The sequence below is a fragment of the Triturus cristatus genome, chromosome 7 (assembly GCF_964204655.1).
Source record: "Triturus cristatus chromosome 7, aTriCri1.1, whole genome shotgun sequence".
NCBI classification, from domain to species: Eukaryota; Metazoa; Chordata; class Amphibia; order Caudata; family Salamandridae; genus Triturus; species Triturus cristatus.
In genome coordinates this window covers 259,311,371-259,326,540 of record NC_140590.1, presented here as the reverse complement: position 1 = coordinate 259,326,540, position 15,170 = coordinate 259,311,371, and the positions used below count along the sequence as shown (strand labels likewise).

The 15,170-nt window shown below is 41.7% G+C and overlaps 1 protein-coding gene across 1 annotated transcript in view; it reads right to left on the bottom strand.

Annotated features, from left to right (window-relative positions):
• Window positions 1–315: 315 nt before the first annotated feature.
• Window positions 316–15,170, bottom strand: part of PRR12 (proline rich 12) — a 638,795-nt gene continuing 623,940 nt past the window's right edge. The window contains exon 14 of the mRNA XM_085616148.1: window positions 316–5,083. Coding sequence (XP_085472274.1) covers window positions 4,943–5,083 — 141 coding nt within the window. The 3' untranslated portion in view covers window positions 316–4,942. The remainder of the gene's footprint in view (window positions 5,084–15,170) is intronic.

Here is a 15,170-nt window from a genome sequence, read left to right as displayed (position 1 = left end):
GGTGCTTAACAAGCGCAAACCTAAATAGGAATTGAATACTTTTTTTGTTCATTTTGTTTTTTTAAGAACAGTACAACAGTCATGTAAAAACTCAGTAGGACAAAGGGAAAATTCAGCTGGTGCCTCTGACAAAAAAGCACCATATTCAGCTTTTTTCCCCTTTTCCTGTTATGAACAAAAATACTAGTTGGCGTCCAGTCAAACTGAACGCTTCACACCTAGGCAAATTTCATTTATCATTCTCTTCTTCAGTTAAAGAGTCAAATACAATATGGTACATAGACTCCCCCACCCAACCCTCCTTTATACAATATATACAATAAAAAGATTTTTATTTTTGAAAAAACGGAGCAAAATAAATGATAAACAGAAGTTATCTCCCATCTGTCACTTTCTAGTTAACCATTTCTCCATCCTTGTGCCTTGAAATAGTGTGAGCTATCTCGAGATAGGGAACGCTTTTGTATTTGAGCATACAAAAACTTTACCTGGACAAAAATTACAAACGAAGATGTAAGTATTATTGTGTAAATAAATGAAAAAGTGATAGCTTAAAAAATTACAACTAACCTTTTTTCTGATGTTCGTTGCCTATGATAAAAACATGAGTCTTGCTACAGTTTTTTTTCTTTCCTGTTGTTTAAGAATGCGCCTGCTGCACTTTAAAAATATTATATTTTTTTCCATTTGATAAAATATACCTCTGAAAATGGGGAAAGGTACAGCAGAACATGGCAATGCAACACAATTGAGGGGCAGGGGATAGGGCGCAAGAGCAAGTTAGTGAAGGAGCAACAAGTTGGTTCTTTTCTATTGCTACCAATTTTGAATCCTGGCATCCCGAATTAAACTGAGCAACTGAACAATGTTTCTAGCTGTACAAAATATATCAGAGGCAATGTGTGAAGACTAATATTAGCACCTCTCAGTGCTCAGCCTTGAACAGCTCTCCGCAGCATCTTCACCTGCTTTGTGCACAGCATCTAATGAGGCTTAGTACCACTATGCACTGCCTTGTCGCATCCTGAACATATCTGCAGTTTTAGTTGCATTCTGAACCCCTCTGTGCAAATTACTGGGTGTATCTTGAAACCCTTAACTTGATAACCACAGCAGCATATCAGACACCCCTGTGCACAGCCTCAGCAACATTCTTTACACTTTGTAGACCGAAACCATAACAAGGGAGAAAAGATCACCACATTCACCTGCTACATACGACCTCCAGCTCTCAAACCTATTTTACAAGCTCACTCATTTTGGATTAACAAAGCTTTGGCAAAAAGGTTAGGGGTTGGACGCAGCAAGTGCTTTTTTTCTGACTTTGAGAAATTGTAGAATGTACAAGTCTACCCCATAGTGTGCAGAAATGTTTAGAGGCCTATTCAGATGGTACGTGCTTACATGATTCTAACAGGGACCTTTAAGACGTGCATACTAAATGCTGGAACGGCCACTATTCTTTTTCCACACATAAAAAAAGATACATTTTTGATGTTACGAACCAGGCAGCAGGCCCTCACCCCAAAGAGCTATTGGTTGAGCACGCTTCTGATGGGCTCAAGTAAGACTGTCCACCCACTGACTGTGGCTGCCTGTCTTAACGCAAGAGCAGTGTCAAATGCACACTGTATGTAAATTATTAATGTACATTTGAAAGTTTCCTTTCAATCTGGCTCCACTTCAAAAATGTTATAAGTAAAATAAACGCATATTGGATCTCACTTTGGAAATTGTTTCTGGTGCCCGGACAATTATTTTTGTGATTAATTAAACTGTTAAAAATCAATACTCTTGTTTGAGATCTTTGTTTTACTACAAAGTATCCCATAAAATTAGCGTCCCATGCCCCTCGGAGACACTTGAGCATTAAGTTAATAAATAAATACAAATTTACTCATACTGTGTGGCATGACCCATGTCCAGAGTGATGTGAGCTTCCCAGGTGGGCAGTGTAAGACTTAGCTGTGGCATTCCTTCATGGATCTGAAACACTTTCTCCTTAAAAACTAGGAATAAAAAAACAGCAGCTTCTTATGCATTTCTGTCTGTCAGAATGTTGATGACTCCCCTAAAGATTGCAGGACCTAATCTTGGAGATTATTTGTCTGGAAGGAAAAGGCACTGGTCACAACCTTGCCCTCTATTTTGCTCTTCAAATGACACTCTTCAAATGTACAAAGCTAAAGTAGCATGGGAAGGTATGTGACTTCCAACTCTTTTTATCAAGACTTATCAAGGATACAATGTGGTTAAAAGTCTTCTTTACGGACTGCCCTACAAATTTTCCTAGATTGAATAACCTACAGAATTAGTTTACTGAATTTACAAAAAAGTCTAGCAATAAGAATTCCATCTTTCTTTTTGTGGTTCACGGAGCCAGAGACGTTTAGGCGTGCCAATTGTAAAACACAATGCTATGTTCACAGCACCAAGCAAGCACTATATATAGGAAATGCTACCAAGTTATTATGAAATCCGAGACTAGTACTGTGCTTTGCTACACAGGTCTGTGCGTCTTAGAATCTCTCTGTAAAATGCACTATTTTCTATAAGATTTTTATCTTTTTTTGAATGATATATGTAGTGCACAATGAATTGCCTCGCATAATAATGATCCATCTTCAACAACTGCTCTCTCTAGGGACTACTTTCATGAAATTGGGTGCAAATCAGTGGGACTTGTCAACACAATCATGCTGAAGTAGTCCAATGAAGAGTGGTCACAACCTCAGGCTGATCAGAAGCATTGCTCCTGCCATCCCCTCTTTGGCTGTATCATCTTCTCAAGCAGACATCAACTATCTAGCTCAACAAATAGATGATTTTCAATTAACATGCCTCTAAAGGGGGGGGGGCAAGGAGTTTGAAAAACAAAAGGGTAGAAAGATGGGAGTAATCAATGAAAATTAAGTTAGCATTATGATAAGAGGAAATGAGAAGTTTGAGAAGAGAGTGATCAAATAGCCTAGAAAGTAAATACCTCAGGAGGGACCAAATCAGTCTCATACTGCAACTACTGAAGTGGCTCAGCACCCTACCAGTCAGCCACTCTTTTCTATAAGGTAAATATTAGAGCTACTCTGCAAACTGACCTTCTGCCACCTGCATATTCTCCTAATATGTGTCATTTAGTCCTTCTTTAGATTACCAGGCATTCCAGTGACTAATCCTAGGTGTTTACTGCAAAGAATCCTCATATTGTGAAAGTGTGAAGGAGTCATACTCTTTTAGAGCCTATCAGAAAGATCCTGGAAGTTTGTTTCGACCTGCCCGGTTGAAATAAGCTGCTCAAAAATAATTTCCTATAAGATATTACAATATTGTATTTATTTGCAGCTTTGTCTTGTATTCTCTGTCTATATGCAAATTGTTATGTACATGTGGTGACAGTAACTCTGTAGATATGAGTTAAACAACCAGTCTATATGAAAAGCATTTTTTTGGTTCATGTATGTAAATCTATGCATGTAATTCGTGGATTGTTCGTTCTGTAATGTCACATTCTTGGTGTGTAAGTGCTTGGAGATGCGCTTGCCCCATCCCACAAAACATTCTTGATTGAGTTACCCTCCCTCACTATGTCCTAGCCTGAGTGCATCCCATAAGTATCTTTCCATACATCATTTAGCCTTCCTTCATTGAAATAACTAGTTTATGATTTCTTTTGCAAGACCTGTCGTCATTTCCCACTGTCATAGTCATGGATATGAATTTCCCATCAATGTTCTTTTAACCACAGAACCCTCACTTGAGTTGGATATGTACTTTGTTGCCTGACTGCCGGCCATTCCCTCTTAGCTGGCCTCTCTCATTCAATATATACTGCAGCACGTTCTACTCCTCTGCACAGACCCGGAGCTCCTCAACATCTTCTTGTAATAAGCGAAGACTGGTCATTGTTGGCATTCGCTATTCCCAGGCCTCAACATCCTCTTGATTGGCCCTCTGCACCTTTGAGCAAGACAAAGCTGCTTAGATACCCATGTTAGCTCTTGCGAAGCTGTATCGTCTGTGCTCTGGACGAGCAGAATCCTTTTTCTAGAGCCTGCCTTGTTACTTGCACAGCCCACGCTCAGACCCACAATAATAAAAGTTTAAAGAAACCAACCTTTTACTGCTGGACAGAAGTATGCCATGACATTGTTCAGTTGAAGGAAGAGGAGATATATCTAAATGGGGTGAAATTTGCTTCACGTCTTTCCACGTTTCCTATGCTCCCACTTGATCTGACCTCCCTTCTCTACAATATGCAGCAGAAAGTGCTACTTGTTCAGTTCCCTCCCTTGCACTGTCATCACTTGACACTGTTAATCCAGAATGACTTGCTTTACTTTCTTCCCCCATTCCCATTCCTTCACCTTTTCACCATTGTGGTGCCCCCCACTCAAGAGCCGGTCTCTCTCTTTCACACATACACACATACAAATAAATAGTGAAGCCACAGTTAATATGCTGCTCCTTCTGCGCTGGGCCAGATGGATGCCATGTCACATCCAGTATTAGTTCAACGGGATTGTGAAACGACGGCAAGGGGGTAGAAAGACAAAAAACTTACACCAAACAATTGATTTCCCACTCACTCGAGACTCATTGAGTGAGGCCATATAGGCGGTGGAGGGTATACAAGGGAAAGCAGGTGAGGCAGTCATGGAAAAGATGGAGAGAGAATAGTCAACCTCCTGTGAAGCGTCTGAGTCAAAAGAAAGAGTTGGTTCAATGTAAATGCCCTCAGATATATCCAGCAATGTCAGCGCACAGTGCTCTGATTTGCGCTACCCCAACAGCCGACACGCAGACCGCCACTGTCCATCCTTGGCGCCATGGGAAGTCGAGGAGTAGGACCTTTTATTTCTTCCTCCTCTCTCAGCGGCATCGTCTCTGGTGTATCTTTTGTTTTTTTCAGTCTATTTGTTTGCACTTGGCTCCTGTGCTCCCCATGTCACACACACTTGTTCTGCGCTTGTGTCAGAAGATCAGTGAAGGAGTCGAAGAGTTTTTCCAGCCAGGGCTGATTCCTCATACACTGCTGGACTACTTCTTCTTGCCCCAGGTCGTCATCCTGCGCTTCTATCGCATTAGTCTGTGAAAAAAAGAGGGTTACATAGCAGTGAAATGCTTCGTCATTTCTGATTCAGTCTTATCTGAAAGCTTTCAGCCTCTATCCTACTCGGGCACCTGCTCTGTTTTTAGTGCGAGATCAACACCCTGCTCTGCTAATGCACTTCTATCCTGACCTGAGACACTCCTTAGCATTCCAACACCAAGACCCCACAATCTCCTATGCCACTGTCCCTCAAACAAGAGGTGCAGCATCTTCAGCTTTTTAGGTCTCGCCTGGCGAACATAGCGCGAAGCGCTGTCGCCAGCGAGATCTATTGTTGCTGACTTGCCTCTGAAGTGGGACAGGAGATGGGCACGCGCAGGCTCTTGGCGGATTTGAGTTGGTGTACGCGCTTACAGCCACGCGGCGTGCACATCTCCTGTCCCCCTTCCCTCGCAAGTCAGCATGCAGTTTCACTTTTGTGAACATTCACTCGTTAAAAACGCAGCATTTGGGCATCCGCAGGGCTTTTGGCGCTTGCATGTAACGTGTACAGCTGGTGCTTGGTGCCGTGTTAATTAGGCTCGAGGCAGTAGTTTCTTTGTGAACGCGCTCATAAAGACTCGGGCCCCTCTCAATTCCTGAACTATGGCTATGGCGCAGCGGTAAAAATACAAGAACCACACCAGAGAGGTACGATGGACCTGCGCCACCTGTACCTGTAATGATCCACGTATTTAGAAATGTGTTCACATACACTGCCTATAGAAGAAACTATGGGCCTACCTGGTGGTTTTTGCTCATTCTTGTGCAATTTGGGAATTAGATACAAGATGGGTAGTTTGGGACGGTCTTTTGTATTTTGCATATTGTGTCTCAACCCAATGTTTCCTCCATGTACAAACGTAACTTTAATGTACATATCACTTTGTAAATGAACAAAGAAGGGCGACATTAGCAATGTACTAATTAGCAATTGCAAATACTAGTAATGCATTCATTTGGTTCTAGCAACAGGTGGAGACACATTCACTGACTTTTCCGCATTGTATACTACATCGCGTATCATCGTATTATCTGTCTTCACCCATGTACTAGTAATAGGGATTTGGAAACATAACGGAATCTGTTGACAAATTTCATACGTATCTTGTCAGATAATGTGTTAGGAGTCTCACAGATTATATGGTGATGTTGATTTTGTTTATATCATATAACATTTGTTTAATGAACACATTAGCATGTTTTGACGCTGTAACACACCTTTCCAAGATGGATGCCATGGTCAGTAACCTTTCGTTTGCACACAGCCCCCATTTTCTAGGTCTATGATGTGGATCCTGTACATCTTTATCATTATTGTTTTTCATTGTAACTCTACACGTGAACAAGGCTGTCGCCGAAACGCGTTGTGTAGGATTAAACTTGGATCACCTTTCTTGACTGCTGCTTCGTCTTTCCTGAGAGCGTACGACATATACTTTTGTTTGTTGGTTGGATAATTATCACCGGCATGCTCCGCCGGAGTGTACGCCACCTTCCAATGGGGCCCAGTATTCCAGAAGGAGCTGTTACTAATATATATATATATATATATATATATATATATATATATATATATATATATATATATATATATATACAGTGAAAAAACCATAGGTTTCACACATGTTATAGTTAGCTGGACATTTTACTCGTAAAAAACCAATGAAATTGCCCCGTTATAGTTAGTTCAGCTAACTATAACTCGCGCGCCCGCAATGCACTCCTGATGACGTCACATATTACATCACTCATGACATGGTCAGTGACATCACTCATGACATCACTGATGACATCTCAAATGACATCACTGATGACATCACTGATGACATCATCCAGTGAATGTGGGTTTTTCTGAAAATTAAATATGTTTTATATATGTATATCTCAAGGTCGATGGAAGAATAAATGGGTATATAAGTGTCTAAATGGATGATTTGTTTTTGAAAAATTGATTGTTTAACTGACTGATTAAGCATATCATAGTGAATACATGTTTTAGTGAGTAATGTTTAAATATGTATATATCTGTATCAGTCTCTCACTTTGTGTATAAGTGGCTGCATGGGTTGGTGAGTAGCTACATGGGTGTCTATATAGGTTATTAGTTGGTTTTTTGAGTATCAGTCTGAGTGTCTGCATGGTTCGGTGGGGGGTATTACGTAGTGCATAGGTGCATGAATGAGTGACTCACTGTTTGTATGTGTTGAACAGACCATGTGTGCAGGACTGCATGGGTGGATGAGTGTGTGTATGGGTGTGTTAGTGAGTGAATGACTGTCTCAATAGTGTCTTTATGAGTAACTACATATGTTTAAAACTAGTATATGTGACTATTGGTGTATATATGTGAGTATATGCAAGGGTGAGAGATTGGAAGAGTTCCTGTATGAATAAGTATGTGTTTCTATAAGTGATTGTTTAAAAGACTAAGTATGTGTAAGTTTCCGTAGAAGTAAGTATGGTGGTGTGTGTATAACTGTATATGCAAGTAAATGTATGTTTGATTCTTTATTAGCACGAGTGACTATGTGTGTGAGTAACTCTATGGATGAGTGGCATTGTGTAACAGGATGTATAGGTGTATGAGTACATATGATGAGTGAGTACATGTATGAGTGACTGTATTGGACTGTTGGTGAATGAGTGGATGTGTATGTGGATCTTAGAATTACTGAAGAGGTTGTTGTAACTGGTATTGGTATGTCCATTGTTTTGAAAATTTTAGTCTCTATTTTTGAATGTGTGTGTCAAAGGTTATATTAGGGTGAGAGGAGGTCTGCCACTCTATCACAAGGATGATGTCATCAGTGATGTCATCAGTGATGTCATTTGAGATGTCATCAGTGATGTCATGAGTGATGTCACTGACCATGTCATGAGTGATGTAATATGTGACGTCATCAGGAGTGCATTGCGGGCGCGCGAGTTATAGTTAGCTGAACTAACTATAACGGGGCAATTTCATTGGTTTTTTACGAGTAAAATGTCCAGCTAACTATAACATGTGTGAAACCTATGGTTTTTTCACTGAATTTCTAAGGTTTTTTAAATGCTAATTCCTAACTATAACGTGTGTGAAACCTATGGTTTTTTCACTGAATTTCTAAGGTTTTTTAAATGCTAATTCCTAACTATAACGTGTGTGAAACCCATGGTTTTTTCAGTGAATTTGCAAGGTTTTTTAAATGCTAATTTTTTTTTTTTTTTTTCTAACATATTTTTAATTTAATTATCTTACCTTTTATAAAGACTATGATTAAATTTTTAAAATTCTTTAATATGTTTTTTTAAATATATTTTTTTAAAATAAACATGTAAAATTTATTTGCAGTACTTTTTTTAAAAAAAAAAATATTTTTTTAGTACGCGTACCGTAAGCCTTTGTTTAATCCTTCATTCAAATCCAACACCCTGACCTCATAATAGTGCACTGTGGTGGCAATGACCTAGGCACTTTGACTGGGGTAGGTCTGGAAATGCTTATGAAGGACACCTTTGCACAACTGTTTACACTTTTCCCTAAAACTGCCTTTGTGTTTTCCAACATATGCCAAAGGCAAAAATGGAACTGGTCCAATCATTTCTGTCCACAGATTGACAAAGCAAGAAAGCACGTCAACAAATCTGTTTCTGCTTTCCTCCGTGACTATGGTATGGGTGCCATTTACCACAACAACTTGCGTTATGACATGCAAGACATTTATAGAGGAGATGGTGTGCACTTCAATGATGAAGGGAACAGAGTCTTCCTCTTGAACCTTAGACTCTGCATCGGTACTTACTTGTAGGTACCACTAAAAAAATGACTTCATAAACACAACAGCTCTTTTTAGAGCTCCCTAATATCTAAACTCTTAAATCTGCTTTTCATTTATTTATTTTTATTTTTTTTACCGTACGCTTACCGTAAGCTTACCGTACGCGTACCCCGTGATTTTTTTTAAAATCAATAAATGTTTTTTTTGTACTTTTCTGTCCTTCTTTGACCCCCTTACAAATGTTAGGGGGTCTGTAACTCTCCTCATTGCCCCCTTTCCTTGTTTTCACTCTTTTTTTTCAGAGTGAAATACACAAAATGGCGGCCGCCGCTTCCTGGTTTCGACCGATTCGAATGTTTACTAAGATCTAAGAGCCAATCAGAATCGCGCTCGCGCACGCCACCGTACGCTTACCGTAAGCGTACGGTAAGCGTACCGTAAGCGGGCTCAGATATATATATTGATTTAAAGGCTATTTTCTCAGAATCTACTGAACAGATTTACACCAAACCTACAAAAGGCACTTCCTTGACCTAGGGACTACCTCTCTGCCAAATTTTGAGTAATTCTGTTCAGCCGTTCGGGCTGTAGCTCGTTCTAAAGGTCCTATTGAAAAATGCATGGGAAAAACGCGTTTTGGGACCCCCCTTTTATCTCAGCCCCCGCTTGACGGATCCCCCCGAGACTTTCAGGGTAGGAGCGGAGCGTAGCGCCCCACCTATTTTGAGAAATTCGCGAGGATTCGTCGACCGGCGCCAAAGTTATTCAAAATAGAATGTTGAGGTTTTCCTATGGAAACGTGGTCCTAACTATAACTACCTACTGGCGACCGCCAGTAGGTAATATATATATATATATATATATATATATAAAATGACATTTGTTTGCATATATGTATTTAAATATACAAGTGTACATAATGTATATACGATAAAAACAAACTTAAATCAATTATCAATAAAGTAGAAGCAATAGTCAAGACATATAGGAAGGTGGGAAGGAGAGAGGCTCACCTTATTGAAAGAGATTACGGAGAACCACTTGTCCCACCGCTTTGTCAGCATTACTTGTGGCTTCCAAATAGTTATGCCTTGTAAATGTTTGCCTGCTGGACCAGGTTGCTGCACCTCAAATCCGTTTTATAGGCACACCGGCAAAGAGAGCTGTCAAAGAGGAAACCGCTCTCGTAGAGTGAGTTTTTACTGTTGAAGATAGTGGTTTGCCTGCTTGCTGATGACAGAACTGGATAGCTGATGAGATCAAACGTGCTATAGTTTGTTTAGTAACAGGATATCCTTTCCTGATGTTCCCATATGCCACAAAAATCTGATTAGTTTTGAGGATGCTGGTGGTCTTCTGCAAATAGAATTTTATATACCTCTTTAGATCCAGAGAGTGTAAAGATCTTTCCGCTGGTGTTTGCGGATTTGGGAAAAAAGTTTTCAATATGACTGGTTCATTTAACTGAAAATCCGATGGGACCTTAGGTAGGAAGGTAGGATTGGTACGAAGTATAACAGAATCCCTTGTAAACTGAAGGGAAGGATGGCGAATAGTGAAAGCTTGTATTTCTCTTACTTGTCTAGCTGATGTAAGAGCCAGCAGAAGAGACTTTTTCCATGTGATATATTTGAGGTCCGCTCTATGAATCGGCTCAAATGGACGCTTCATAAGTTGTGCCAACACAATCTTGAGATGCCAAGGCGGAGGTGGACGCCTTATTGGTGGGAACAGTCTAAAGAAGCCTTTTAGAAATTGTTTCATAATTCTTGATGACCAAAGTGACTGTGACTCATTATGTCGCCGAAATATGGATATTGCAGTGAAGAAAACCTTAATGGACAAATGGGAGAGACCAGACTTAGCCAGCTGCAGGAAAAAAGGTAGTGACTGCTCTAGAGGAGATTGGATAGGATGTACCTCGGAGCTTGCACACCAAAGGCAAAATCTCTTCCATTTAAGCTTGTAAGTTTTGATAGCGGAAGGAGCTCTAGCATTCACAAGGACCTCTCGACAGTCAGCAGGGATGGCTAGATGGGCAAACTCATAGTGTTCAGGAGCCAAGCGACAATCGAAGAGATGTTGGGTCTGCATAGCAGACTTGGCCTTGATTCGTCGTTAACAAGTTCAGTATTGAACATAACAGAATGGGTATGGACTCCGATAGAAGGAGAAGCTCTGTGAACCAGAAATGGCGAGGCCACCTGGGTGCTATGAGTAATATTCGGCAAGGTTCCTTCCTCATCTTCTGGAGCACCTTTTGGAATTGGAGGAATCGGAGGAAAAGCGTAAGCATAAATCTTAGACCAATTTATCAAAAACACATTCCTGCATGATCCCTCTTGGTGTAGCCAGCTGGGGAACAATCGGTATTTGTGGTTCTGACTGATTGCAAATAGGTCTAACTTCGGTTCGCCCCATGATAGAAAGAGGCGATCCAACGTCGGTTGGTGGAGTTCCTACTCGTGGTTGGTCGAGATAGACCTGCTCAGGGAATCTGCCAGGATATTGGCCACTCCAGGAACATGTTCTGCTGTTTATATTATCTGGTGCTGAATTGCCCAATCCCAAATTTGCTTTGCTTGCAGAGACAGCGTAGTCGAACTGGTCCCCCCTTGTTTGTTCAGATAATGCATACTTGTTGTATAGTATGTCCGAATTAAAACTGAAGCGCGTGAGACTTTTGAAAGAAAGGATTTTAGGGCCAGGAAAATTGCCTTTAGTTCCAATAGATTGATGTGTAGGGACCATTGCTGACCGTTCCATTTACCCTCGACTGTCAGACCCTCCAGATGTGCTCCCCAACCTTTGAGGGAGGCGTCGGACGTAATTATGTATTTCGGAGAATCTATTAAGAATGACTCACCTGTGGCTTTGTTCGGGATGCGAGTCCACCATTGAAGCACCTACTTCATCTTTGGTGTTATTCTCATAATATCCTCGAAGGACGTGAGATTTGTAACCACTGACTGTCTAGTTCTACTTGCAAGGGCCTCATCCACAAGCGACAGTTGGGAATGAGTGGAATGCAGTAGGACAACATTCCCAGAAGCATTTTGTACTTCCGTACTGAAACTGACTTTTTTACAAGGAGTAGAGTTGCCAGTCTATCAATCTTCTGTTGCCTTTCCCTGCGACGCAAAGGCTTTTGCCTGGTGAGTGTCCAGCCCCAAGGACAGGAAAAGAGAGAGGCATCTCGGAGTATGACTGCTTGCCACTGCAAAGGATTTTGCTTTTATGAGATAATCGTTCGAGTAGGAGAAGATTTGAATCCCTGCCTGTCTTAGATGGACCACCACCGGTGCTAGGACCTTGGTGAATACTTGAGGTGCTGAACGAAGGCCAAATGGAAGGACCCGGAACTGGTAGTCCACGCCAGCCACTCTGAAGGGTAAGAATTTCCTGTGCGTGGGGAGAATGGGGATATGAAAATAGGTGTCTTGAAGGTCTAAGTTAGTCATGTAATCTCCTTGATTCAATAATTGAAGCACCTCCTGACGAGATAACATACAAAATGTTTTTTTTTCCCCGGAATTTGTTGAGGCAATATAGGTCCAAGATGGGGCACCATTCTCCCAATTTTTTCTTATGGGGAAAAATCTTGAACAAAATCCTGTTCCTCTCTGTGCACCTGGTACCACTTTGATCGCTCCCTTGTGGAACATTACCCTTATCTGAGAAAGTAAATCCATTAGAGGAGAAGGCGGAGGACCTCGGGGTGGGCAATTTGGAGGGATCCTCTGAAATTCCAAAGTGTGATCGTTGGAAACTATATCTAAACCCATCTGTTTGTTGTTACTGTAGATCATTTGGGGAGGAAACAGGAAAATCTTCCACCAATTTTGTGAGGCTTGGTGGGGATTATGGCCGGCACTGGCCGTTTGTCACTGTTTCTTGGTGCTCTCTCTTACTCTGAAGGCTGTCTTTCCTCTATAGTGGTTGTTGGAAGCGGCAGGAGGTTGCTTGTATGACTGCTGATCTTGTGTTGATGCATATAGGTATTGCCCTTGATAAGGTTGGAACTGTTTGTACTACTGATAACCTCCCCGAAAGGAAGACGAGCCACGTCCTCTTGCTCCACGAAAAGGCTGCTTCTTAAACTGCAGGGTGCCTAGCACCGTTGCAGTATCTGTAGCTTTCTTAATCGCTTGCAGTGCTTCATCAATGTGATGGCAAAATAAGAATTCGCCATCGTAAGGCATATCAGTGATATTTGTACTTCTTGGTGGAAAGAAGCAGCTCTTAACCAACCCTGTCGTCTTAGGACTGCCGCCCCAGCCAATTGTCTGAAACCTGTTGACAAAACATCTACAGCATAGTCAATCTCTGCAGAGATTCTCTCTCCCTCCTGAAGAATTCTCCTAGCTTCTGCCTTTCAGTCCTCAGGTAACATTTCAATGAATGGCGAAATGTCCGACCACATTTGGCGGTCGTAACTACCCAGAATGGCAAGAGAGTTGTCCACTCTAACAGTGGTTGCTGCCATAGTGGAGAATGTTTTCCCAATAGTCAAGACGTCTTCCATCTCTATCAGGAGGGGCAGACAGGGGTGAAGCAGGATTTCTGGCATGAGGTTAAGCCACCTGAGAAATCACAGAATCCGGCTTAGGTTGTCTTATAATGCAGGCAGGTGAGTTGTCCAGCACCTTATACTTCTTCTCCAACTTAGTCAAGACTGCTGGAATTGAAGCTGGTGTTCTCAATACCTTTAGGCCTTCCTCCCATATAAAATCCACTAAGGGGATTTAACAAATAATTTTTTAGTCTGTTCCTTAAAATCGTAAAACAATCAGCTTGTTTGGTGAGCATAGGAAGCTGAAATCTCTTTGCCGCTCTTTCCATAACGGTATGAAAACCCTCTATATCTTCGAGTGGCGTATCCACCGGAGGTGGGGTGGAAGGAGATGGTGTTTGTATTTAATAGTCATCCCACTAGTTAGGTAGAGATACCTCATGCAGCTCACCCTCCTCTCTCACATCATCAGTAGAATGATGCTCCTGACCCTGTGGTTGCGGTGCTACAGGTGGTGGAGAAAAAGGGGGGGGGGGGGTGATCTTATCAAGGAAGGCTAAACAGTAGGAGTTTGAGGAACTGAAGTAGCTGGTTCTGGAGGAGGGAATCTGCTGTAGTAATCTTCCATCATATGCTGTAGATTTGATGGTAGGGAAACAGGTATTTGAATGATTTGTTCCCTTTGTACATCCTGGTTGGGGTCCTGGGGATAGTAGACATATTCATCTTCATCCTCCTGGCATTTTATTCAAAGGTCTGAAGGACTGTGAGCCACACCAAACATGCCTTTATCATCTGAATCTTCATCTTTGTCTCCATAATCAAAACTTTCTTCTGAAGGACAGGGAGATACCTTACTAGTAGAAGTGTTTATAGGTAAATCACGTCTTGTGAAGCTCTTCTTTTAGACTGGGGAACTGTAACTGACAAAACAGTGTCCTGGGCAATTTGCCTCTTCATAGACGCAGAATCGGAATCATTATACTGAGTTACAGGGAAAATTCAGCGACGGGGCTAACGACGATGAAGATGTCGTAGACGAAGTTTTCGTCAACGGTTCTTCCACCAACAGTTTTGACATCGACGAAGATCGTCGACGCAGGTCTGTGTTCATAGGCTTTGGCTCCGTTGACGGAGCCACCGTCGACAAGCCTACCTTCGATGAGAGATTCTTGTTTTTTAGAGCTGCCGACAGCCGCAGCGGCGATTAACGATCTGTCAAATTCTTTTAACAAAAGTTCTTTTTTTGTTGTCGATGTTAAAGACGATGCTGTTGTCGACGTCGAAGGCCTCACCCTTACCGAAACTATGGTTGACGGAGAAGTGGACGACGACATAATAAGTTTTGTTTGAAGTGAAGAGAAGGTCGATGTCGTCATCGTGGTTATGGCGACGGAACCTTTCGTCCACGAGGGTGTTGTCGACTGAGTGTCTTTCTAAGGTGACGAAACCATCTCCGGTAGAGACCTGGACGTTGACTTGACTTTGGATGAGACTGTAGAAGGAGCAGAGGGCACAGAATGACATTTGAGATAGGCAGACTCCTTTTTAGATGAGGATGGCTGGTCATCAGATTTTAAAGAATGGCACCTTAGATCAGCACCTTAACAGCCTTAGGAGACACCAACTCCACCTCACTAGCCCTCTTTTTTAGAACAGTAGTTTTGAGGGAGGAATCACTATCCACACCAGACAGAGGATTGTCCTCATTTTTCAACTTCTGTAGCCACAGAAGGAGACGTCCTCTCAATCTCTCAAATTTTTTTGCGAAGGTGCTGCAGATCTTATAGTCTCTCACCTGATGATCAGG